Consider the following 26,629-nt stretch of genomic DNA (forward strand, 5'->3'; position numbering starts at 1 on the left):
ATTTTATTATTAATAATCGGTGCAGTAAAACATATTGGTAATAATTACATATTGTAAAGGAGACACTTGGGCACAATAATATTTAGTTGCTGGTTGATAACTCTGTTTTTAGAATTATCTATGATTTTCCAAAAATTACATTGAATTTGATGGGATTCTGTAATATTTCAATATTTTATTATTAATAACCGGTACAGTAAAATATATTGGTAATATTCACATATTGTAAAGGACACACATGGGCACAATAACATTTAGTTGCAGGGTGATAACTCTGTTTTTAGATTTTTTTATGATTTTCCAAAAAATTACATTGAACTGTACTGGATTTTGTAATATTTCAATATTTTATTATTAATAATTTGTGCAGTAAAACATTTCGGTAATTATTACAGACTAGAACATTAGACACAAACAATGCTTTTAGATTGTTTTATTACATTTTTACATGTATATATTGAAGTAACTGGGATTTACGATTTCATTGAACGCACCATCAGTTCGCCTAACCGTAAAAAGCCACGTAGCTGCGCAATCATTTTTGAAGCACGGCTAGTGCGACTGACTCTTTCTGAAGAGCGGCCAGCGTGACTGCAGTCGTACCAGGGCTGAAATGTGCGTATGTCTTTAGAATGCTTTATTCTTCATGTCAAAATCAATTACAACAGTGGCAAACCTCAAATAAAATATGTATGTGCCCAACATTTGTCAACACATATATATAAAAAATAAAAAATAAATGTCAAACGATGTATTGCTTAGACATGATGTAGATTCCACCGTTTTTTTTTCTATTCCCCATTCCGACGTAGGACAGTGATATATTAATCAAAAAATAACTAATTTAATCAGTAAGTAATCAATAAGCTCTGGTCCATAATCGGATAGCAGCGTTCCACTGGATGAGGAAAAATGAAGTGGATGAAAGCTGTGTCCAGAACTATTCCCCATTCCGACGGACAGTGATATCCAAAATTAACTAATTTAATCAATAAGCTCTGGTCCATTATCGGATAAAAGCGCTATGCCCTGGATTTATTTTCAACATAATCTTTTTGCCTCTTATAATATCCTTTCCACGTTTTATTAGCCTTTTATTTGGTAATGGGGTTAAACCTTGTAAACTTCTTTATTCTCATTACACATGAGAGCATTTATTACGTGATCCGCTTCCACACAGAACAGTTGTCAAGGCGATGCGACAACGCATCTGGTATCTTTAGACGAGGCGGAGTTGAACTTCAAACTTGCATCAGCGTTGCCAGATGTTGTGAGAGAAATAAGCAACCAGGTCTAGGAAAACAAGCCCAAAAGAAGCAACTGGCACTTGCCATTATAAGCACTTTAATTAAACCGTTGTGAGCTTGTAGATCTGCTATTTAAAAACAAAAATCGTGTAATAAAATGTGGAAGATTTGGAGGATTTTTTTATCATTCTAACAACACAAATCTGCCTCCAGCTGGCACAAAACATTTTCAGATGGGGCTTATAGGGATATATTAGCATACATATTAACTTGGGGTATATAATATAAAAATATTTGAGAACCACCGGTTAAAACAATTAAACAATTGTGAAACAAGCCCAAATAACCAACTACACTTTAGAAACAAGCCCCAAAAACCTTATCCCACAGCTACCAATATTTACAAGCAACTTTACAGAAAAATAAGCCCAAATTCGCTTATAATGAGCGGACATGGCAACACTGTTTAGCACGGTTCAGCCCGGTGACGTTGAAGTTGGATGCTGTTGGATGCAGCCTTCCAGAGTAATCGTCACACCTGGTCATACGCACTGGTCATACGCACGTCTCTGTCATATACAAACCCCTTTTTGCATTGCACGTTCGTTTGTGAGTACCAAAAATACGAACTCCTTTAGGAACTTTATTTACACCAGATATACGACTCTCTTTATGAATCGGGGCCAATGTAACCTGACAGCGCGTCGTGAGTTCGAGTCCTGATCCAGACGGCCGTTGCTGCATGTCACTCCCATCTCTCTCCCCGTTTCCTGTCAGCCTACTAACTGTCCTATCCATGAAGGCATAACTCCCCCATACCACCCCAGAAGAAAAGATTCTGCTTTGTACTGAAGGGAGATATTTTCACACCAACTTGCAAGCTCCATGTTTTGCAGTCGGGTAAAAACCTCATATCTCCATATTCTAACTTGTGTTTTTTCATAAATCAACGCCCTACTTGATCGTACTACAGCGTCACACAAAAGCATCAAAAGTAGCAGATCTTCGCGCCGCATCTTGAGTTTGTAGATCTGCTACTTTTGCTGTTTTAGAATTTGAATATTGAAAGTACAGTTTTGGACGTACAGGTTTCCAACCGACAGATGATATTCAAACGATATTCAAATACATGTTGTCATAATGTTAACAATATAGTTATAGTTATCGTTATAGTTATAATGCTTGGTGTGACTGGCCCATAACTGTAGGCCTAATATATGCCCGTCATCCTGTTTGGACCACATTTGTCAGTTCCTGTTCCTGCTGTCTTGCTCACTTCTGTATCAGTCATCATAACTCAACTCTCATCTCTTCCGGACACATATAATGTGAATTGTCCAAAAAGTTTCAGACCATGCCGCGTGACAATACTGTAACCTACCATGCTGTCATCTAGTTCTCTGATGACTGATGTTATTGTATAATCACAACACATATGGTGTACAGTACGCAGTGCAGTGGTGGACAATGTACTCAATTCAAACACTTGAGTCAAAGTATATATACCCTTGGTCAAATAGGCTACTACTCAAAGTTGCTCAAATTGGTACTTGAATTTAAGTACTGGAGTATTTGCTTTTAAAGGGTTAGTTCAGATTTTTTGAGTATTTTCTGTAGGAAATACTTACCATTAATGTAGTGGTTGCAAAGGTATTAATTGATTGCCCGAGTCCCGTGGTCAGAGTTATGGTCCGTTTCTGATAAATATGAATGTAGTTCCGGTAGATTAGTAGATTTGGTGGGGCCGCTCATTAAAAATAAATACATTTAAAAAACTAGCGTCATTTGTATTGTTGACCTATTTCTACCATATAGAGCAAGTTTCGTTCAATTTCGACCCCTCTGTCACATGGTACTATTTTTTGTGTCATATATTTTGTGCGTGAGTAGGCTGCCGCGGCGCAGTGATTCTGGACACAAACATTAGTACCATGTGACAGAGGGGTCGAAATTTAACAAAACTTGCTCTATATGGTAGAAATAGGTCAACAATACAAATGACATTAGTTTTTTAAATGTATTTATTTTTAATGAGCGGCCCCCACCAAATCTACTAATCTACCGGAACTACTTCATATTTATCGGAAACGGACCATAACTCTGACCACGGGACTCGGGCAATCAATTAATACCTTTGCAACCACTACATTCATGGTAAGCATTTCCTACAGAAAATACTCAAAAAATCTGAACTAACCCTTTAAAAGTACTTAAAGCTGCACTATGTAGCTTTACTCTTCTAACCCGGATGTGAACCCGGTATCCTGCGCAAGTGCTGAAATGTTTTACTATTGAGCTAATAGAGCCTGCCTGCTTGCTGGGGATACATTTAATCTGGACCTTCAGCTTGTAAATCAGCTATACTTTCACTATTTTTGAAATAGGCCTTAAGTGGTTCATTCATATAGCACATCGTCTCTGTCGGGTGGAAACCTCATACTGTATGTCCAAAACTGTTACTTTTCAGGATTCAAATTCATCATAAGTAACATCAAAAGTAGATCTACAAGCTCAAAACGTGTTGCTTCCTGCTGCGTTTCGAGCTTGCAGATCTGCTACTTTTGAGTGACGCTGTTGTATGATCAAGTAGGCCATTAATTTACGAAAAAACACAAAAAGTTAGAATATGGAGATAAGAGGTTCCTGCCCGACAGCAACGATTTGTGCAAGTTGGGGTCCAGTGGTAAGTAAGTGTGCATGATGGTTCAAAACGGCAACAAAAGAAAAGGTAATAAACCATAGAGCCATTCTATGTGCAGTAGGAATAATTTTGGTACTGTATGCGTGTTGGGGTGTGGACTAGCCTTGAAGCGTGGGTCATCCACGTCCTTGACCCCGCTGTAGTAGAAGTGGTCCCCCAGGCTGAGGACCATGTCTAAGCCAGCGTTCTGGGCCAGCCAATCAGCCTCCGCCGCGATGGCCTTCTCATGATGGGTATAAAAGGGAGGAAACGGAGAGCCACCCCAGTCCCCCAGACCAATGAAACGCAGTGGTACTGTAGAAAACCAAAAAAACACTTGTTATCATTGCTGTTGGGCAGAAACCTCTATATCTCCATATTCCAACTTTTTGCGTTTTTTCATAAATTAACGCCCTACTTGATCATACTACAGCGTCACACACAAGTATCAAAAGTAGCAGATCCACAAGCGCGAAACGCGGCGCGAAATGACACGTTTTGTGCTTGTAGATCTGTAGCTTGTAGGTCTTCAAGGCGTGGTTCCTATAGGGGCATTTGAGGGTCTGGATGAGGGTCTGTGCGTCTGTAGCTAATCTGCCACTGGACCAGTCAGCACTGCCTGTATAGGTCAATGAAGTACATCTTCGAATATATTGTAAACGTTTTATACTTTTTGTAATATGTAACCTTTTTAAACTTTCATACTTGAATTCAATGGTGAGGCAAATAACTGGAAGTCAATATGTCACAATGGTATGACATCTCAGAGTCAATATGACGCCATCAACATCAATCCACATAGAAGCCACGCTGTCATTAAACCCCTAGATATTGTTTGGTATTCTGTCTCATACATGGAAACAAGGTATTGAAAACGTCCAGCAAATGCATTGATAAAGCACGTTCTTAAAGGATAATGAAGATGACACATAATCCTATGACTTATGAAAACAGAATTACAAAACAATTAAAGCTGCACTATGTAACCTTCCTCTTCTACCCCGGATTTGAACCCGGTTTCCTGCACAAGTGCTGAAATGTTTACCATTGAGCAATTAAAGCCCGCCTGCTGCCTGAGGGGATAAATTGAATCTTGACCATCAGGGCAAAATTTGTGTCAGATCCTGTGTCTAGGTGAGACATGACCTTTGACCTGATCTAAAATGTCTCTATAGAAGAGCAGGGAGAGGTTATATTGTATTAACATACTCTACCATACAGATTGGACGAAATGACATGTTATTCATTCAAATAAAAGTTACATTACATGCTTTAACAGTGTATATTAACATGTAGACACCTGTACAGTTCTTACCTTGTTCCAGAAGATGACCTAGATGCAATGTGGCCTGGAAGCAGCACATAAACAGCACAAAACTCATCCTGTCCATTGCTGTTTCAACCAGTCATTTTCTAGACGACTAACAAAACAGTCCAAGTGTCATTAGGACAGAGAACCAAACACTTACTTTCTGTTTCGCTGTTATTATAAGCCGGTGAAAGTTTTGTGGTTTGTAATACAGCTTCCTGGTTTTGTGCTGTGTGAGCAACGCGCAGGGATGTCAGCTGATCGGCAAATGCTTGTAAATATTATCTACGCTCAATAAACAAAGAGCAACTCAGACATGTCATTAACTCATGATAACAATAGGAGTCGTATGGCCCTTCCTTGCCCTGTGCAGTGAAAAGCAAGTGCCTGATGTGTAGCAACTGTTAACTTTACAGACATGCGAGACAGCGGAAATATACAGTGAACTGCCATGAGATAACATCTACACGTCACCCTTTGTGGTTAAGAAGATTCTGTAGAATCAGCTTTTAAAGGCCTGTCCACACCAATGCAGCTCCATGCAACACTTGCAACCATTATCCCCAATGGCAGTTGCAAGTTGCTACGACTAGTTTCATTGGTGCGGTCTGGCCTTTAGATCATAACTGTTCATGTATTTAAAGAAAAAATGCCCAGAATGTCCGAGTGCAAAGTGTTTAATGCCAGGTCTTTCATTTCGTCGTTGTCGGGCAGAAACCTCTTATCTCCATATATCTTTCTTTTATAATTATGTAGCTACGTCATACAGACAGTAAAAAACTTGTTTGGGTTAAGAGTGGAATTTTGTGAGCACAAACCTCATACATAAATATAATTGTATCTTAAAATGCAGTTATATGATCTTTGACCGGCCAGCCTGGGGTGTGGTGTGCTGAACCATGGGGTTGGACCTGGGCCAAAGGTAACCACTAAGTGACTCATCTTTAATCTTAAGCCTGATTTATACTTAGTTGTGCAGCACTGTTGGGTGTCGAAAATAGCAGATCAACTAGCTAACGAGTCACAGTGCGACATCTTGTGAGCTTGTCGGTCAGTATTTTTCAGCAAAAAGTTAAAATATGGAGATAAGAGGTTTCTGCTAGACAGCGACGAGATGTTGTGTTGCATGAGTGTTGACCCTTTACACACATTCCCAAGTGTCTTGTTGTCACCTGGGTCACATGTCTGGACCCGAACGATGTCCCAAAGTCAAGTTGAAAATTGACTCACCTCTCCTCACAATGACTGACACAAGTCTCACCAGGAGTTTTCCTGGTCAAACACACTGGCTTGGAGAAAGAAAAAAAACCTTTTTTAACTCTCAATGAAAATGCACTGTTGAGTTTATTTGCAGGTCCATGCGCGAGTGAAGAATCACATCATTAATAAATCATTATCCATACAAAACCAGGAGTTCTCTACAGAGGTTGCTTTACATTTCAATAAAAGAATAGTGTTATTTTACAGTGACAAACAGAGGTTGGGGTAAAGGAAAGGCTTTCTGCTTTCGGTCACCAATGTGCCACTGAGCAAGTACTAAACAATCCCACAAAACCCCAATTACATTACATCCAGTGCCAACTTTGCATTCTTCTTTTTTCCCCAAATCCTAGAATAACCCAATTCCATTACCCAAGAAGTACACACACACACACACACACACACACACATTAAATGTAAATATTTTATATCGTCGCTGTCGGGCACACACCATGTATGTCCCAAACTGTGTTCTGTGCATACAATGTAGTTATTATTTAGTTACAAGCTCTTGTTAATACTGCTAATGAATAGCAGATCTACAAGCTCAAAAGGTGTGTGTGTGTGTGTGTGTGTGTGTGTGTGTGTGTGTGTGTGTGTGTGTGTGTGTGTGTGAGATTCTAACCTCATTAGACAAAAATCGTGTTACACACCGATCAAATCCTTCATACAGATCAGAAGACCGCTCAGACAAAGAGTTGGCTCCTGGACAAGGCCATTTAGTAACTGCAGTGTGCACCACCTCACTGGCACAGACTTTCTGCTCTATAGGCAGCAGTCAGTCACACAGGGAACGCTGGCTACGAGACGGCACTTTAAAACGGGTTTACAGATTAAACTATTTCATTCCCCTTGGGGGTAGTAGCCGGCAGAATAAACTTGTGCAACTGGAGCAGCAAAAACAAAACAAAAACATTTCATCACGTTGCGCTTCTTGCATATACCTCTGTACTGTTATCCGAACCGACAACAACACACGATTCTGGGGTGACCTGTTGCTTCGCAGAACGATAGGGCGGCTAGCTCGCCTAGACTAGTTACATCAATTGAGACATGATTTCAGTTCTCAGGTGTGTGATGCAAAACAATTATTCTAGATTTAGCCCCTTGTGTCTACAATCTCGACAAGTCTGGTCCAGACTGACCACTACAGGCCATACATTTCAAAGTTACATACTGTACAATCAACTTACATAGATTATCAATAATCTATTAATCACGACTAAAGACTTTTTTTTAAATAACATCTCGTAAAACAGAGTTACAGTTGATTAAAAACGGCACTGTCTATGATTTTTAGTTTCCAACATTTTTGAGTGCAGGGAATTAGTGGACTCTGGCTGTGAGAACTGGGGTGAGCGCGGCAGGTCAGTCAGGCACCAATGAAAATCCACTAGGAGCCAAACTCCACCGTCTCCTCCGTGATGGGCTTGAAGTCGTAGTTCCCTCTGCCGTCCATGTGCAGGTAGTACTGGGAGACGGAGAACAAAATGTTGTCAGTATCAAGGCGGCGGGGAAAAAACACATCGGCCTGAGGCATTCTCAGTGATAATGAGACAACAGGGAAGTTTCACTTGTCAACCACAAACTGATTAATGAGAGGACTAGGAATCTCCACTGCTATTTAATGGAACTTTTTAGGGCTAGGATCTTTTTGGTGACATCTCTGGCAGAAAGCAAAAGAACACCCCAAAACTACCCCATGCTGCAGGGTCCTAGCATGGAGGATATTTTGGAAAGCAATAATCTTGTCAGAAAAAAATAGTACAGGAGTTGTGAAAAAGTTCCTGCAGTCTGTGAATCACTGATATAGAATATTGGGCATACATGCTTATGTGTGCTCTTACCTTGTGGTGTTTCCACAGTGACTTTCTGTGGGACACGGTGAACAAGGTGATGCCAACCTGTGGACCAAAGGAAAATGAAAGACATTAGCTTCTCCGATCCATTCAAACTGCTAACTAATTAAGTGGTTAAAGTGGTTACCATAAGTGGTTAAGTTGTTTTAACAAAAAGTGGTAAACCACTTAAACCCTAGCATCGGTATTGTGGGGAAAGCTTTCCCAGGAAATAGCATATAGACAAGCGACACGTTGTGAGCTTGCCGATTGGCTATTTTCAGCGAAAGCTTTCCCCACAATAACAAAAATTACACTAGTATAGAGCCCTGAGGGACTCCGGTCAACCGTATAGAGTTTAAGTGGTTCAGTAAAACGCGTTTTTTCAAAGGCATTTGTGTAGGACCTACGGTTTTGCAGTGGCTGTAGATGAAGTCCTCCACGTCGACACTCACTGCGCTGGTGCACTCGTCCAGGATGGCAAACTGGGGCTTGTGGTAGAACAGCCTGGCCATCTGCACACATGCAGAAAAACAGTTTTTTTTTACAACAAAAAACAAGAGCCATATATGGGAAGAGGCACAGTTGAATTTAAAAATGAAAAAAACTGTTGGACAGAATGAAGTCTTACAGCCATCCTCTGCTTCTCTCCTCCACTGAGCACGTCCATCCAGTCCTGGACTATGTCCCAGTTGCCCTCTCTCTCCAGGATGTGACCCAGCTGGACGTTATCCAGATACTCCTTCAACACCTACAACACACACACACACACACACACACACACACACACACACACACACACACACACACACACACACACACACACAAATAAACCACTTAACAAGGAATACTAAAAGGATGTAACAGCTTTTTCGCAAGGGCTTTTTTTTCGCGATTCGCACCTGATCAGAGATGCCCTTCCTCTTCTGTTCTTCGAATGTGTCTGGGTAGATGACCTGGTCCCTCAGTGAGCCTATGGTCATGTAGGGCCTCTGGAAACACACACACACGTTTATTTTGCAGACTAAAACTATGACAAAAAATGTTCGTCGCCTACCTTTTTTCACAGATGAAAACTAAAGAGAAACTAGGCCATGATAAAACTATGCCTATTATTGAAAATTTCGCCTTGACCAAACCCTAGACCAAAGTGCTAGGGAGAGACTAACGGAGAAGAGATCCCGTAGAACTAAGACAAGTCATTTTATGCTTGGTTGTGCATGGGTGTCACGCTCCGGCTATTTTCAGCACACAGCTAAGTATAAATCAAGCATTACGATGCCATCAAGGCCTGCCAAAATAAAAATGTGTGGACTAAATCAACTGTAGATTTAGTCGAACATCATATTATGATATTTAGTCAACTACAACTAAACTAAAAGTATAACATTTCAGATGACGAAATAAAAAGAATATGGCTACAACTAAATGGAATTTTATTCAAATTAACACTGACACACAGCTGTTTGTTTGCCATGGTAATAAACCTCATGTCATTGACTAACAAATAAGTGCATTATGCAAATATGCATCTCTGATCATCAGCATTTTCCCCTTTTCTTTTTTTGTAGCCGTGACAGCTTGGTTTGACGCTATTGAAAAGTATGTCATATTTGGATCTGAAACACGGTCATTCTATAAAAATGGCTAAATATAAAAGGACACGTTAAACATTTTCATCGTCATGTTTAGGGCTCTCACAACAAGACAACAAAGAGTTTTACCTGGGGAACATAGAAGAGCTTTCCTCTTTCAGGTTTAGTAAGCTGCCCTCCAAACAATGGCCAAAGCTGAAAAGCACACCATATATACTGTACATTAGAAAGATGCAGTTCAGATGATGCATGTCAGTTTATGAATATGGATTAGGGAATGGATGAAAACATTCATCAATAGCTGAAAATGTCCTAACCTCTCCGAGGACTCTGAATAGCGAGCTTTTGCCGCAGCCGTTGGGCCCGCACACCAAGACGTTGGTGCCTGATGTCACCTGCACATACACAGACAGTTACATCTACAGGTAATCTAAAAAGGATCCCTGGCTAATAGGCCTTATTACATTATAATTGCCCTCTATAACAAAACAAAAAAGTCTTTCTATGATCAGAGAAGAAGACAGAGAGAGAGAGGCCTTACCTCAAACGACAGGTCTCTGATCAGGATGTCTCCGTTGGGTGTAGCTAGTGGGGTGTGCTCAAACCTGACAAAAGGAAAACACTGCCACTTTAACACAGAACTGGTGAAAAGAGCGTTAAGTATGATATTTGAGAGGGTCGCATGCATCACACGTACTTGATGACATTGTCCATGTTGATGACCCGGCCACTTCCTGGTACCATCGTCATTTTCTCAGCGGAGTCCGAATCTATGGTGGAAAAAAGAGGATTCGATTGTAAGCCTGTCACAATTATTTGAGATAATCGCGATTATTCTTGAATAATCATCATAATCGTTTCCATGTTGAAAAATGTTATCAAGTATGTCAGTAATGTCTGTATATTTTTGTTATTTGTCATATCTACTCCGTGCAAGTTTTTATTACGAAGCCTAAAAAGGCAAACATTATTTTTGTATTATGTTCCAATGTTCAATAAGAAAAAACACAATTAAATCGTTAATCACAATTATTTGTGAGACAGTTCATCGTCAACTTAAATTAGTAATCGTGACAGCCCTATACAGAACTCCCCTCATTTGTTCTTCTCAACTTCATTACTACTACGCACCTGTCCATTTCAGTAGGTGGGCAAAAGGACTTTTTCTACTAAGTTCACAAAGCAATTGTGACACGTAGATACCTACAATACCTACTCACCAACTTTCTCCTATTCTAGATTTAGTTACCTCTCTCTTGGTGGGTGACCATGGTACGTTCATATTTGCCAGCATTGAGCTCCTTCAGCACCTTCATCAGTTCAGTGATGCGAAGAGTAAATCTGGTGGGATGGAGAGACATCTCTTATTGCCATATATTAACTTTGTGTTTTTTCGTAAATTAACGCGCTACTTGATCATACTACATCAAAACATTTGATTTGGGTAAACATTTATTTTAAGAAATTGGAAAACGCACTGCAAAAACTGAACCTCCTCATGTCGATGAAGGCTCTAGGACCTGTATGCCTTCATCAACATGAGGGCATCCACTTTTCAGTGCTAGAGTCTGGTTCTCAAACTTTTCTGGGGACTGCTACTTGGAATTGTAACAGTAGAGGCATTTAATTTAGTTTGATTCAATGTTTGACCATTTTTATAGTATAGTTTGTTGATTACTTTTCACTGTAGTAATATTTTTATTTCATTTTAGAGGTATTAAAAAAGGTTTCAAGTCCTTAAATTGTTAAATTGTCTCTTTAGAAATGTGCAGATACCCTGTATACACTTATACTGTATGTTGGTTTGTTTACTGTTGAGTGAGAAAACAATGTTGCATGTTAAGCAAAAAAAACATTTGGGGGACCCACAGTTTGAGAACCTTATATAGTCTAGAACCACAATATTGTCATTAATACCACAGTATAAAGACAGTGCCGAATCATTTGATTTGATAGAAGTGACTGCTCACCCTGAGAGGCGGGTCATTTCCCTGCCAGCCAAGACGATCCTCCCCAGGGCCTGGGACATCCGTAGCAGCATCCTGCCACTCTGGTAGTAGTCCTACAAGCACAGTATATCAATACAGTATGATCTATCTGGTAGTAGCCCTACAAGTACAATATCAATACAGTATAATCAATCTGGTAGTAGTCCTACAACATCAATATGTACATTATAACTCTGGTAGTAGACCTACAAGCAAAATATCAATACAGTATAATCAATCTGGTAGTAGTCCTACAAGTCACACCGATTTGTGCAGTGCTGGTCAACTGCAGATGGCATCATTCACATCCAGCAGTGAGTGAATCTAGCCTACACTGTCGGATTGAAAAAAGGAGCAAAGTTTGTGAGTACTTTGGTTTTGATGGGAAAGCGTTGCGATGGAGAAATCATTTTAATTAACGTTTTCAAATGTTTCAAGTGTGTGTGTGTCCATTCTGACCTCCAGCAGCTCAGAGTGTTTGCTGTGAAGGTGTCTGGGGTGGGACAGGTTCAGGAAGGGTCGACTGACCACCAGGTAGCCCACTACAGTGGCCAGGTCTGTGGGGGGGGGACACAGTCAAGTCAAGTCCAGTTTATTTACACAACACATTTCATATGACAGGCGTAGACTCAATCAAAATAAAATATGGACAAAGATCAAACATAAGATATGAACATATCGTTGCGGTTGGGCAGAAGCCTCTCATCTCATCAACTTTTTCATAAATTAATGCCCTACTTGATCATACTACAGCGTCACACAAAAGCATCAAAAGTAGCAGAGCTTGTAGATCTGCTACTTTTGCAAATTTCTTATTAGAAAAGTAACAGTTTTGGACATGTGAGGTTTCCACCCGACAGACGATACAAAATATATTACATATAGCATGAAATAAGATAAAAACATATACAGTACTGTATAAGGTATTAGAATAAAACCACACAATATATATGAATATGTAATTTATTATTATTAATAAAAGGAATCAATAGTTATAATACTGATTCTAAAATACATACTTTTAGTTTTTAGTCTGCTTTTAAAAGAAGACACTGTTGTAGCAGCTCTTAACCACGTGAACCATCAGTGTCCCAATTCTGGGTATTTCATAACAGGTGAACGGTTAATAGGTGGGTTTGACACCTATTAACACTGGGTGAACACGCCAGCCTTGAAAACAGCCAAGTGATCATGTGCCTGAAATGGTTGCCCATCCCTGATCTAAGGGATCTGTTCGGTTTGTATTTAGTGAGCGTGTCAACAATGCAGGAACTAGGAAGGAGCTAAACCATTCATATTTTTAAAAACTGTACTTTACCAGTACTGTACTTTTCAAATCTTGTTTTTGTTTTAATGGGAGCCAGTGATGAGAAGTTAAAATAGGAGGGATGTGGTTAAATGTTTGGTTTTAGCTACAGGGGCATGAAATCCTAGGCCCATTTTGTTTATTTTTTAAAAACTGCATGTGGTGAGTAAAACAATACTGTCTCGTCAGCAACGTCTGCAGCTAATAAATGAATAATAGGTGTATTAGATTTAGTCAATGTGCAATGCTTACACATTGGCACATCTGAACCTAAAACACAAAATCAATCCCCCTTTAATACTCTGGCTGCAGCATTCTGAATAATCTGAACTGCATAACATAGTATGCAGTTCTACAGGAAATAAAAGCATGAACCAGTTAATCAGAATCTGACTATGACAGGAATAATCTAAATTTAGATATATTGCTAAGATGACAACCGGAAATAGTAGATAAATAGATAGATGTACTTCTGGGAGTGAAGCTCAGCATCCAAAATCACACCCAAGTTTTGGCACGCTCACCAGGTTTAAGAATCACACACAAGTTTTGGCACGCTTATAAGGTTTAAGAATCACACCCAAGTTTTGGCATGCTCACAAGGTTTAGGAGATAGCAAAGAGTGAATCTGTTGCCTCAAAGCCAAGCAATGAGGGTGTCTATCCCCTTTACAATGTGCTAGACCCGTGGGAGATGTGGAGAGCCACACCTAACGCCAGCTCCCAGTACCGAAAAAAAAATACACTTTGACCTGATCTCATTCCCCCCAGATTCGGCACAAACATGGGGAACATTGGCAACAACGCATTCGCTTGGAAGTGATATCACACAAGCAAGCCAGCTGCACATTCAAAACATCTACACACTTCGGCTTGGCAAGTCCAAGCTAAAAGTTGTACTGACTCACGACACATTGGCAACTATGTGACAGAAGGCACTGGCAAGTTGTGGAGACGGGATGCAGCCACTTACACTTGGCAATGATGCTGTCCACGAAGCCCATGGTGAAGCGGAAGAAGATGAAATTATGCAAGTGGTCAACCTGAGGACAAAAGAACAACATTCACTTACTGAAATCAAATATGAGCTATTGCTCAAGATACACCCCAAGAAAAAAACTAAGACAAACAAACACAAAAAAAAACATTACCAACCAGTTTCTTGAATGTGCCATAAATGGTTTGTTTTTCTCTTAAGTTCCCATTGTAGAAGGCGATCTCCTCACTGCGACAATGAACACAGAAGATCCATACATCAGATATTGCCGAGGGGGGAATAAGGGGATAGGGGTGGGGAGCCTAGAATTAGCTCTAAAAAGGTAGCACGGTGGGTTACCTGTTGGTGATGAGGCGGGAGTTGACATAGCGGTACTCGCCCTCGTAGCGTTGCTCTATGACTGTCATCTTCCCTATGGGTCTCCTGACTCTGGTCAGGATCAGGCCTGAGAGCAGCAGATAGGCCATCATACTGGTTGGGCCCTGGGAGGAGGGGAGACAGTGACACACCAGATGGCCTGTTTTAGTGGAGAAGGCCTAGAATGCATGTGAGTTTGTAAAGCTGTAAAAGCTGCAATCAAGTTAACAGTACCTGGGCACCGATGGCACTTGTGAGCTTGAAGATATACAGTCCGATGTCCAACAGAGGCTGAGGGACAGAAAAGACATGATTAAAAAGGAACCTTAACTACTAAGCCCTATGTGTGTTGTCGTACAACGAAAAGCAAAAGCTCTAAATGTCTGAATCTATTGAAAGTTACTCAGCTCAATTACCTTGCTGAGGTTGGAGTAGAGGTCCACCACGCTGTTGCAGAACTTCTCCACATCCTGTGTGAGCAGCTGGTCAGGGTTGGCTATCCGGTTGTCCAAGTTACCCATCTTGTAATATGTGTAACCTCTGCAGAAGCACAGCACACAATTCAGTACTCAATCTGCTACTTTTCATACTTTTGTGTGTAGTATGTATGTAGTATGATCAAGTATGGCGTTAATTTACCAAAAAGTTAGAATACGGAGATAAGAGGTTTCTGGCCGATATGCCATTTTTCCCATCGCATCTGCGGCCCAGAAACAAACTCTTCTCCAAGCCTATCGTTGGTGCAGTGCAGTGGCAACTCAGTGCAAGGTCAGTGTGATGTGAGAGGGCTTACTTGAGGTACTGGTCATACAGGTGCTTCGTGAGCCTTTCACGGCACCTCAGCTTCAGCTCATTCAGGCCCAACTTGAGGAAGTTGTTCACCAAGGCAATCTGCAATACACACACACACACACACACACACACACCTCTCACCATGTGCTCTGTCCTTCGGCATAGCACTTAGGCTATGCTAATGCTTTGCAGTATATTTTCGTCTTTTTTTTACTCATGCATTTGAAGATACTTAGGATGAATTATAATTGCACTGCCAAGATAACATTATAAAAAATAACCAAGATAGTAAAAACAGCAGATTGCAAAGCAAGAAAGTACAGATTTATTGACTTGACATTGATTTGGTAGATTGTGATTTGATTATAGCTCATTAACACGAGAAATATTAATGTTAATCATGCAACAAGCAGGTTTTCCAATGAATGTATGAGACCATTAAGAAATTATGTACTGGAGGTAGGGCTGCACAACAATCGCTAAAATTATAATCACAATTATTAGATGACTATTGTTTATATAACTTTCTTAATGCCTTTGTTACTCATTTTGTTTAAGACCACATGGTATGTAATGGCCTCTGTAATTGGGGTGTGTGTGTGTGTGTGTGTGTGTGTGTGTGTGTGTGTGTGTGTGTGTGTGTGTGTGTGTGTGTGTGTGTGTGTGTGTGTGTGTGTGTGTGTGTGTGTGTGTGTGTGTGTGTGTGTGTGTGTGTGTGTGTGTGAGCCTGATGGATGGGTAGATGGGCTGTACAATGTTCTGGTTACTACTAACTAACTACAATGATGAGGGATGAGGGCAAGCTGACCAAATGAGATGTGTAAATTAATTTTCCCCAGTTACATAATTGGCAAACATCAAATCTGGACATTCCGATTACTTTTGATTGACTTTTGATTGTGCAGCCCTAAATGAAGGTCATATTAAGAGAAAGGTTAGTGTTAGTAATCATATTAGGGTTTTTTAATAATATCAGGCCTCCTCTGAATTGTTCACTGACAATTTGCAATGCAACTCTCAAAGAAACATGAATACATCACAGTCGACACACTTGACTAAAGAGTGCGACAAAAACAAGAGATGGGGGAACAAAAAAAAATGAACTTACAACTGGCATGAATTTCATAAAGCTGAACAAGAACTTCTTGAAATCTTTAGATGATCGACCGATAATTGCACTGCAAACCACAACATGCACAAGAATGAGCCAACATTTCCCAGCATGGCTGGTGGAACAGATAACTGATGCAACATAACGTTTATCTAGGTTGTACAGTTCAGAGGAGGAAAACATTACAACAGTAATGCTTTTATATGAATGTCCTTATAAGCGTTATTTACTAAGAAGGCTCTTAGAAGTCCTTGTAAGATGTTTTTTTAACATTATTATGTGTTAATAATATACAGTAAGCGCTATAAGCATAAACACGTTTATTGTTTGATTACAAGAAATGTATAAGAACTTAAACATGTTATTAACTGCTTAAGTACTTTATTAAAACGCCCTATGAGTTTTTCAATTTCATCTCAGAAGCTAAACTAATGGATCTTCTGGCTTGTGCAATGAATGAAAAACACTGAATCAAGCTTTGTAATTTTCTGCATTGGCAGAATCTGCTATATTCACATCGTTTGTGTGCTAAAAGTGTGAATTTGAGACTTGAGTTTCACCGCGCAATGCAAGTCAATGAGGACTGGAGGAGAATATTTTGCATTATCAATTAGCAACTATTGAAGATATCACGCCAAAAGAAAGAAAGAAATTCAAATCACCTACTGGTCTTATCAACACATAATGTTAATATAAACTTAAAATGCATCTTATAAGGACTTATATTAAGGGACCTATTAATTCATGCTTAGAACAAGGACTTTAATATAAAGCATTAACAAAACAACCCAATTAGTGTGTTGACTTAAGGGTAACAGAGGAGTCCTGACAGGGACGTAAAGGGGAATACTGCTCAGTTTAAGGATGTTATTCGTATGGCACGATCCATTGGTTACTAATTGATAACATTAATTAACAAACAAGACATAGTACTAATCTTTCACAAATTCAGACTGCATTTTAAATGGCCATAAGAATAACATGTACTTTTGAAAACACATACATTTTGATGAAATTCCCCTTTGAGACATCTACTCGTCTACCTTAAGAGACCCATAGATTCATTGCATGGAAGCCATACTGTAGGCCAAAGTTAAGGCTCCGCTGGCCTGGATAGCAGCGCAGAACCAGCACTATCTATGTTAAAGAATGTTCAGCGACACACCAAACAATATACCATTAAAAGGAAGATGTTAACCACCACAACGTTACTGGTTAAAAAGGATTGGGGAATGCATTTCTATGAGAATAAATCACATGACGGTCAAATTACCCCGGGTATGGCAGCAATGTAGGCATAAAAGTGTGTCTTGAACAGAGAGATATCTCTGCTTATGATCCCACTGTGGGGAATTAAGACAAAGGCATCAGTGCCTGCAAAGACAATATTACAGGATTTGCAACCCAACCTAGCCCTTTAAAATCAAGCACAATAGAGTGCTACAGTTTGCAGTCCTACTAAAACTCACAAGTGAGTTTGCAATGGGTTCCCTTAACCAGATTCCCAATTCTTAACCCATTCAATACGGGAACGCATCTCTGTCATTTTTAGATTTCTTTGGCTATTCAAAAATAGCAGATATACAAGCTTGTAGATCTGCTATTTTTGAAAAATCTTTAAAATTTGAGCAAATCTTTGAATATATATTTTTTAAGCGAACATTATGCACAAATGTTCACATTTTTTCAAAAATAGCAGATCTACAAGCTCATAGTATATCTGCTATTTTTGAATAGTCAAATAAATCTAAAATGACAGAGATGCGTTCCTGAATTGAATGGGTTAAATGGGGTTTAACCACTTAAACCCTATATGGTTGAACGGAGTCCCTCAGGGCTCTGTACTAGTGTATTTTCTGTTATTGTGGAGAAAGCTTTTGCTGAAAATAGCAGATCGAAAAGCTCACAACGCGAGCTTGTCTATCTGCTATTTTCAGCGAAAGCTTTCCCCACAATATGGATGCTGGGGTTTTAAGAGGTTAAGTGATGTGAACTTTGAAGCCATTATGTGTGGATTCTTTTTTACATATTACTATTCATCGTGTGTGCTTCAAAAGTCGTACAAATTGTGGAGCTTATGTTTTTGAACCAAAGGTGTGAATACCGTCACAAGCCTTTGTTTGCTACATTGCTTATTTTCTTAATGTATCCAAGAAAAAGAAACATTCCACTGGAAACCTGTGGAGGGAAAACCATGTTATTGTTCCTATAGCGCTCCATTCTGTATATTAAAAAAAAAAGATATGTATTTGTCCGCGACCCTCCCCATCTCAAAATATTCCCATAAGCAAAGATTTGAGTTAAAAATGCATAATATATTCAAAGATTTGCACACATTTTCATGATTTGTTCCCCCAAAAAATAGCAGATCTGCTATTTTTTAATAGCCAAAGAAATCTAAAATGACACAGATGCGTTCCCGGATTGAATGCGTTAAGTGTCCCCCACAAAGAGACTGTGACTCCTGACCTTTCAATCATTGTACCGTTCTGGATCATCCATACGTCACAGTAGGTCCTGGTCACAAGCATGGCAGCAATGAGGAGAAGGTACCCCGTCTGTGGTAGGAGAACAGCAAGGTAAGAGAATGGTTAGACAAGGCAAGGCAATTTTATTTGTATAGCACATTTCAACAACAAGGCAATTCAAAGTGCTTTACGCACAACGTCCAGCAGAGGAAACACAATTATACAATGACCTTAGGATGCATAAAACAAAAGAATTAAAAAATAACAGATACAATTACAGTGCAGAAGAGAAAGAAAAAGAAAAGTAACGCAATCAAAGGCAGAGGCAAACAGAAAGGTCTTTAGTTGTGTTTCAATCCAGGAAGACATCTCTGTCATTTTAGATTTCTTTGGCTACTCAAAAATAGCAGATACAGTGCCTTGCAAAAGTATTCAACAAACACAGTGGCCTCCATCATTCTTAAATGCAAGACGTTTGGAACCACCAGGACTCTTCCTAAAGCTGGTCCAAACTGAGCAACTGGGGGAGATGGGTCTTGGTCAGGGAGGTGCCCAAGAACCCAATGGTCACTCTGACTGAGCTCCAGTGTTCCTCTGTGGAGATGGGAGAACCTTCCAGAAGGACAACCATCTCTGCAGCACTCCACCTATCAGGCCTTCCTGCTAGAGTGGCCAGATGGAAGCCAGTCCTCAGCAAAAGGCACATAACAGCCCATTTGGAGTTTGCCAAAAGGCACCTAAAAATTCTCTGGTCTGTTGAAACAAAGATTGAACTCTTTGGCCTGAAAGCCAAGTGTAATGTCTGGACAAAACCAGGCACCGCTTATCACCTGGCCAACAAAATCCCTACAGGGAAGCATGGCGGTCGCAGCATCATTCTGTGGGAATATTTTTCAGCAGCAACAACTGGGAGACAAGTCAGGATCAAGGGAAACATTTATGCAGCAAATTACAGAGAGATCCATGATGAAAACCTGCTCCAGAGCGCTCTGGATCTCAGACTGAGGCAGAGGAACACCTTCCAACAGGACATGGAGTCTAAGCATGCAGACAAGTTAACACAGGAGTGGCTTCAATCAGGACAAGTCTGTGATTGTCCTTGAGTGGCCCACCCGGAGCCCTGACTTGAACCCCATTGAACATCTCTGGAGAAATCTGATAATGGCTGTGCACCGAAGTAACCTGATACAGCTTGAGATCTGAAAAGAAGAATGGGAGAAACTGCCCCAAAATAGGTGTGCCAAGTTGTAGCATCATACTCAAGAAGAATTGAGGCTCTAATTTCTGCCAGAGGTGCTTCAACAAAAGTATTATGTAAAGGGTGTGAATACTTATGCACATGTGATTTTGTAATTTTGTATTTTTTAACACATTTTCAAACATTTCTAAAAAAACGTTTTCATTTTGTCATTATGCGACATTGTGTGTAGAATTATGAGCAAAATAATGACACCCAGTGTGAAGTGAGCGGTGATATTTATGAGTTATTAATTTCATCATGCATCTCGGTAGCCAATCACAGCACGTCCTGCGAAGTGACGTGCTTACATTTTTTACATTATTATTAATTTCATCATGCGTCTCGCTAGCCAATCACAGCACGTCTGCGAAGTTTGAAGTATTCAGACCCTGAATACTTCATAAGTATTCAGACCCTTTGTATCCAGACCCATAAGTATTCAGACCCTTTGCTGTAGCGGTGATGTTTATTGTCTCCGCCAGGAGACTATGTTTTCACTTTCCGTCCCCCCCCCCTCGGCCAAGCTAACATTGGTCAAGCCTCACGTGACACGTGACAATACGTTGAAAGAGTGTGCTCTGATTGGCTAGTGAGACGCATGACGTATAGCGGCCTATAAATAGATGTGTCACTTTGAAAGAGTCTTGGCCTCTTTCAAAGTAAGGTAAGACAGGAGTAATCACGAAATGGCGGAGTAACACTTAAGACAGGATTAATCAAGTAACACTTAAGACAGGATTAATCAGGAACAGTACTGGCGGAGACCTGTGCTCCGAGGAGCACATTTTCTAGTGAGTTTTGAGTGAGACAATTTCATCATGCGGCTCGAAGACAATCACAGTACATCCTGCGAAGCTTAGCCAATGGGCGTGTTTTCCACAGCATGGCGTCACAGCGAAAGACAAATTTTCACGACGGAAAGAAAAACTTTCACCACGGATGGGCCCTAAACCCACTTATAGGAGCGGTTGCACCGCTCAAAAAATTATATAATACATTTTTGAATAAGGCTGTAACTTTACAAGATGTGGAAAAAGTGAAGGGGGTGAATACTTTCGCAAGGCACTGTATACAAGCTCATAGCGCAACACCGAGTGCCACGCTATGAGCTTGTAGATCTGCTATTTTTGAAAATATTGTAATATATATTTTTTAAACATTTGTAAAATATGTTTTTCCATTCAAAGATTTGCACAAATTTGCACAAATTGTCTAAAATAGCAGATCTACAAGCTCATGGCACTGCACTCGGTGCCACAGTATGAGCTTGTATATCTGCTATTTTTGAATAGCCAAAGACATCTAAAATGACAGAGATGCATTCCCGGATTGAATGGGTTAAACTAGGATATAAGAGCGGCAGCAGACCTGCAGTTTTCTGGGAGTTTGTTCCAGATATGTGGTGCATAAAAACTAAATGCTGCTTCCCACGTTTATTTATGGTTTTAGGGACAGAAAGCAGACCTTTTCCCAGATGACCCATGCTACAGTATATTTTTGAGGTGATAGTAGGCTGACTTTGTGATTGTGTTCATGTGGCTTTTTAACCCATTAAGCCCGGGAAAGCATCTGTGTCATTTTAGATTTCTTTGGCTATTCAAAAAATAGCAGATATACAAGCAGATCTGCTATTTTTGAAAAATCTTTGAATATATGTATTTTTAAGGCAAACAGTTTTTTGAAAAAAAAAACTTATGTTGTTATAATATCAGTGGTTCTCAAACTTTTTTCATGTCAAGGACCCCCAAAATGATATGCATTTGGCCGTGGACCCCCATCTCAAAATCTTTTGTTCCAGGGACCCCCTAGAAGCAAAGATTTGAGTTAATAATGTTCGCTTTAAAAAATAATGTATATATTCAGAGATTTGCACAAATTTTCAAGATTTTCCAAAATAGCTATTTTTTCTACAAGTTATTTTTAAATAGCCAAAGAAATGTAAAATGACACAGATGCTTTTCCCAGTTTAATGGCTTAAATACAGGTCTGAGTGAAAAAACACAAAAAGTGTGAATATGCAGACAAGAGGTTTCTGCCCGACAGCAATGATATTCAATGTGTTTGACACCATGTATGCTTTCTTCAGGGCTTGTCAGGATGATGGACGGAAAGCCAATCAGCTGATTACAGAACACATCACTGAATGAACCAGCTCTTTGGCCTGTGTTCACTGACCCTCTCTGGTATGATTACAGCGATAAGTTGAGGCGTGTAAAATATGACACAGTGACACGTTGCGCACGTGAAAACACGCCCATGTCCTCACACACACACTGAGGCATGTGCGCACCTTTCCTCTACTCTTGCAATCTCTCCAGAGATGTGTGCAAGGCCGGTTTGAATTTTCAGCAATAGGATCAATTACTTCAAGGTCAACCTCCATAAGGAGAGACTATCGCAGGTTCTTGCCAGAATAGACTGCGTCATGGTTACACCGTTTTATCTAGGAGTCATGACGTTCTACAGCAGATTATGGTCTAGGTCAGGGGTCTTCAACAGGGGGTCCGGGACCACTAAGTTGTCTTCAAGAGATACTGCAGGGGGGCCGCCAAAGCTTTGTGAGATAGGGACTTCATTTATTTTTACAGTAACCACTTGAACCCTCGCATCCCTATTCTAGGGGGGAACATTAGCCGAAAATAGCAGATCTACAGGCTCACAACGCGTCTTGTAGATCGGCTATTTTTTGCGGAGAGGTTTGGTGTAGAGGGGAAAAAGAGTAGGCCAAGTACCGAGCCAAAGGCCAAGATAACAAGGCATTGAGGGTTTAACTTGTAAAATGTCTGAAAACACACATTTAACATGAATCCAATATGTAGTGGGGGTCCCTGCTTCATCTCTCTCTCAGCTAAGGGGTCCTTGAGCTGAAAAATGTTGATGACCCCTGCTCTAGGTTTATGCATAGCACATGTTCATAATGTATATTATGTAGCCTAATAGAGGCTTGCACTATACATTTAATTAACCATATTAACCCTGGTGTCCCTAATTGTCCCCAAAATACTGAAAACAGCATACAGTATCTATAAGCTTACAACGCATCGCGATTCAAGCTGGTTTAGTTTCGGCAATTTTCGCTATCTTGTACGACAAAGTACTTCTATAGGGGTTTAACCACTTAAACCCTATATGGTTGACCGGGGTCCCTCAGGGCTCTATACTAGTGTATTTTCAGTTTTCTGTTGCTGTGGGGAAAGCTTTTGCTGAAAATAGCACGCTGGTCGAGACCTGCTAGTGAGAGTGTCTAAGCAGAAGTAACGGAAGCACCTGCACCGCACAGGGAAGGAAGTTACATTGATGCTGTGCAGATCTGGTTATATTCTACATTAGGGCTGTCACGATTACACATTTAAGTTGACGATTAATTCAATAATTGCAATTAACGATTTAATTGTGTGTTTGGCATTTAACATTGAAACATATGAATACAATTTTAATTTGTGTTTGGTTTTTAGACTTCATAATTACAAATTGAACAGGGCTGAAAAATAACTTAAATATACAAAGAAATTACTGACACAATTGATCTAATTTTAGACTTTCAAAAAAAGTTAAAATAGCAGATCTACAAGCTTACAACACGTCACTTGTTGTAAGCTTGATTAGGCGATTATGTAATAATTGTGACAGGCCTATTCCACATGCATGAAACCTGTGTTGAAATTGGTCAGAAAAAGAGAGCTTCCGGGGGAAGTGCATACAACAGAAGTCCCGCCCTATAGAACTGCTCTGCATTAGGTTGTTACCAGGCAGCCTTTTCTCCTCAAGAGATGAGAAAAAGCTGGGAAAACGATAAGCGGATAACTAGATGATACGACTGCTACATAATGAATGACAAACACATTTATGTAGATGGTACTGTCGATAAAATAATGAAGACCCACCTCCATGCAGAGAAATCGAGGCACCATGACCCGCACGATTTGGCCGATTCGGAGGAAGAACGCTTTGTCCACAGCTGCCCGGTCCTTTTTGGCATCTTTCTGCATGAACAGTGTCAACAAAAGAATGTCACACACATGTACCCACACATCTCTGGAACTAAGCCAAACTGCCATAGGCTCTATGCACAGCAGTCATGTTGGAAAGGAATTGGGCCGCTTATTTACTTCCTTCACATGTGTTACCAATGATGCTAACGAAGGCTCTGTTCCATTTAGTGTAGCAGAGTGGTTCTCAAGCATTTTAATGACAAGGACCACCATTACTCTGACAGTGTACATTTAGGCCCAATTTCTTTCCAATATGGCTGCTGTGCAGAGAGCCTATTCGGCTAATAATAACTGTTGACATTGATGATCAACTGCCAAAGTTTTGTAAAGTCTCTGAGTTGTTGAGCTTGATATGGAACTAATGGAAGGTAAAACTTACGTCATTGTTAAGCACTAGCTCTGAGCCCCTCGCTTTACTGCAATGGGAAAAAGTCATTCTCAACATCAGTGATTGTACATTACAATACAACAGCAATATTTCCATTCACAACAGTGAATACACTCATTTAATACAACAGTCTGAAGCAAGGAACAACCAAACGCACTTTGACCAATGTCAGTGTGTAAATAAACACAGATGGACAAGGTCAATCACCCTTTATTGCAAAGGCGCAATATATGTGAAATTATAATATTTGCAATTAATACTATGAGTACTACTACTATGTGTACTATGTATTGTGACATGTGAAATTAATACTATGTAGCCTAATTAACAGATATGAAATTACTACTATGTGTAATCAACATATGTGTACTTACTACTATTATGTGTAATTACTACTAGCCTATGTATGTGTAACTAACATGATTACTATAAGTGCAATTAACATAGGCTTATATGTTTAACTACTAATACGTGTGTGATTAGCATGTGTAATTACTATGTAATGCATATATTAATTAAATGTATATCATGTGTAATATGTTAAATTAATACACTCCTTGTGTATGCAATGGCATACAGTATGTGTAATTACTAAAGTACGTGCCTAAGACCACAGTCAGATGAGGTTAACCCTTGCCTGCCCGCAGGTCACAAAGACCTCCATTGTCCAAAATATGAGGCGATGTGGCCCGATTTAGTGAGCAACGTGGCTGGGATGTGCAACCACTCACTCATAGCAAATAATACATACTTTTATCATTATATTAGCAGTGGTGTGAAGTAACTAAGTACATGCACTCAAGTACTGTACTTAAGTAAAATTATGAGGTATTTTTACTTAACGGGAGTATTTCCAATTTTCAGTACTTTTACTTTCTCCACTACATCTCAGAGGCAAATATTGTGCTTTTACTCCACTGCAATTCTTTGAAAACTTTAGTTACTTAGTAGATTTTTATCATTATTACAAAACATACATTAACCACTTCTGCCCTATATACATTTAGGCCATTTGAAAATAGCAGATCTACAAGTTCGTACTTTTACTTAAATAAAATCTGAATACTGGACTTTTACTTGTAACAGTATTTCTACATTGCAGCATTGATACTTTTACTTTTACTAGTAAAACATGTAAATACTTCTTCCACCACTGATATTAATATTGTTTTTATTATAACGACACACCGAAAATGTGTATAGAGCTGCAGTGTTTAATGTATGTTTTGTAATAGCAATCAAAATCTACAAAGTAACTAGCAACTAGAAGTTTTCAAATAATTGTAGTGGAGTAAAAAGTACAATATTTGCCTCTGAGATGTAGTGGAGTAGAAGTAAAAGTACTGAAAATTGGAAATACTCCAGTTAAGTTAAAACAAATACCTAAAAAATGTACTTAAGTACAGTACTTGAGTAAATGTACTTAGTTACTTTCCACCAATGCTTATCATTATAATATTACTATTGTTATCATATACGACACACTCCAGTACACCTGTGCTCTACATCCGTCCCGTTTCTTTGGTGTTTCGCCCAGGTGGGCGTGGTTATATACATAAACCTAACAAGACTATGCCTCAAAACCACGCCCACCTGGTCGAAACACCACAGAAAGAGGCTCTCCCCTTGTTTGACACTCAGACAACAGAACAAACCGTGGGGATAAAGTGTCTTCTACGCGTTTCAGAGGGAACAAACACACTCCATTTTCATTATTAGTACTTCATAACGTACCCGTGCGCCCCGGCCTGCCGTCGTCGTCTCTTCAGGAGGTACAGGACGAGCAGAACACCGCCGGCTATGGTGGAGCTCTTCGCTGTCACATACTTGCTGACGGCCGCCATGTTTGCTCTGACAGCGGTCGCTGGGGGACGAGGTGCATTATGGGGGAACGAAAAAAGAAGACGGATCAATGTCCAAGATCCCATAAGCCAGAAGGAAGGGGGCGCGCTCTGAATGGCTGGTTGGTTGTCATGGTTACCGTACAGCGACCACATCTTATTATTATTATTATTATTATTATTTTTAAATGAAAACAATTAAATACAATTAAAATAATAAT

The 26,629-nt window shown here is 39.8% G+C and overlaps 2 protein-coding genes across 4 annotated transcripts in view; both read right to left on the reverse strand.

Annotated features, from left to right (window-relative positions):
- The window catches only part of LOC311039401 (tartrate-resistant acid phosphatase type 5-like), a 31,882-nt gene extending 26,503 nt beyond the window's left edge, over positions 1–5,379 (reverse strand). The window contains exons 1-2 of the mRNA XM_084049274.1: positions 5,243–5,379; positions 4,052–4,242 (exon numbers count right to left, since the gene is read on the reverse strand). Of these exons, the coding sequence (XP_083905400.1) occupies positions 4,052–4,242; positions 5,243–5,318 (267 nt within the window). The 5' untranslated portion in view covers positions 5,319–5,379. The remainder of the gene's footprint in view (positions 1–4,051; positions 4,243–5,242) is intronic.
- Positions 5,380–6,561: 1,182 nt separating this feature from the next.
- LOC311039388 (ATP-binding cassette sub-family D member 3-like) lies at positions 6,562–26,411 on the reverse strand (the record flags this gene model as incomplete). 3 transcript variants are annotated; one of them, XM_084049253.1, is made up of 23 exons in its annotated part: positions 6,562–7,967; positions 8,344–8,400; positions 8,745–8,849; positions 8,966–9,085; positions 9,237–9,326; positions 10,059–10,124; positions 10,247–10,324; positions 10,471–10,534; positions 10,627–10,699; positions 11,179–11,270; positions 11,900–11,991; positions 12,377–12,474; positions 14,196–14,265; positions 14,378–14,447; positions 14,559–14,701; positions 14,811–14,867; positions 14,993–15,116; positions 15,370–15,467; positions 16,477–16,546; positions 18,949–19,037; positions 24,072–24,170; positions 24,559–24,595; positions 26,302–26,411. In XM_084049253.1, 23 exons carry the CDS (start codon positions 26,409–26,411, stop codon positions 7,890–7,892), a joined length of 1,980 nt encoding a protein of 659 aa, XP_083905379.1. In that variant the 3' UTR covers positions 6,562–7,889. The 3 variants fall into 3 exon arrangements, with proteins under 3 accessions (XP_083905379.1, XP_083905380.1, XP_083905381.1); XM_084049254.1 differs by lacking the exon at positions 16,477–16,546 and adding an exon at positions 17,753–17,822; XM_084049255.1 differs by lacking the exons at positions 24,072–24,170; positions 24,559–24,595; positions 26,302–26,411 and adding an exon at positions 17,753–17,822 and having other exon boundaries at positions 18,949–19,039.
- Between the last annotated feature and the right edge of the window lie 218 nt (positions 26,412–26,629).

Source organism: Gymnoscopelus microlampas, assembly GCF_963454915.1.
Source record: "Gymnoscopelus microlampas genome assembly, chromosome: 22".
NCBI classification, from domain to species: domain Eukaryota; kingdom Metazoa; phylum Chordata; class Actinopteri; order Myctophiformes; family Myctophidae; genus Gymnoscopelus; species Gymnoscopelus microlampas.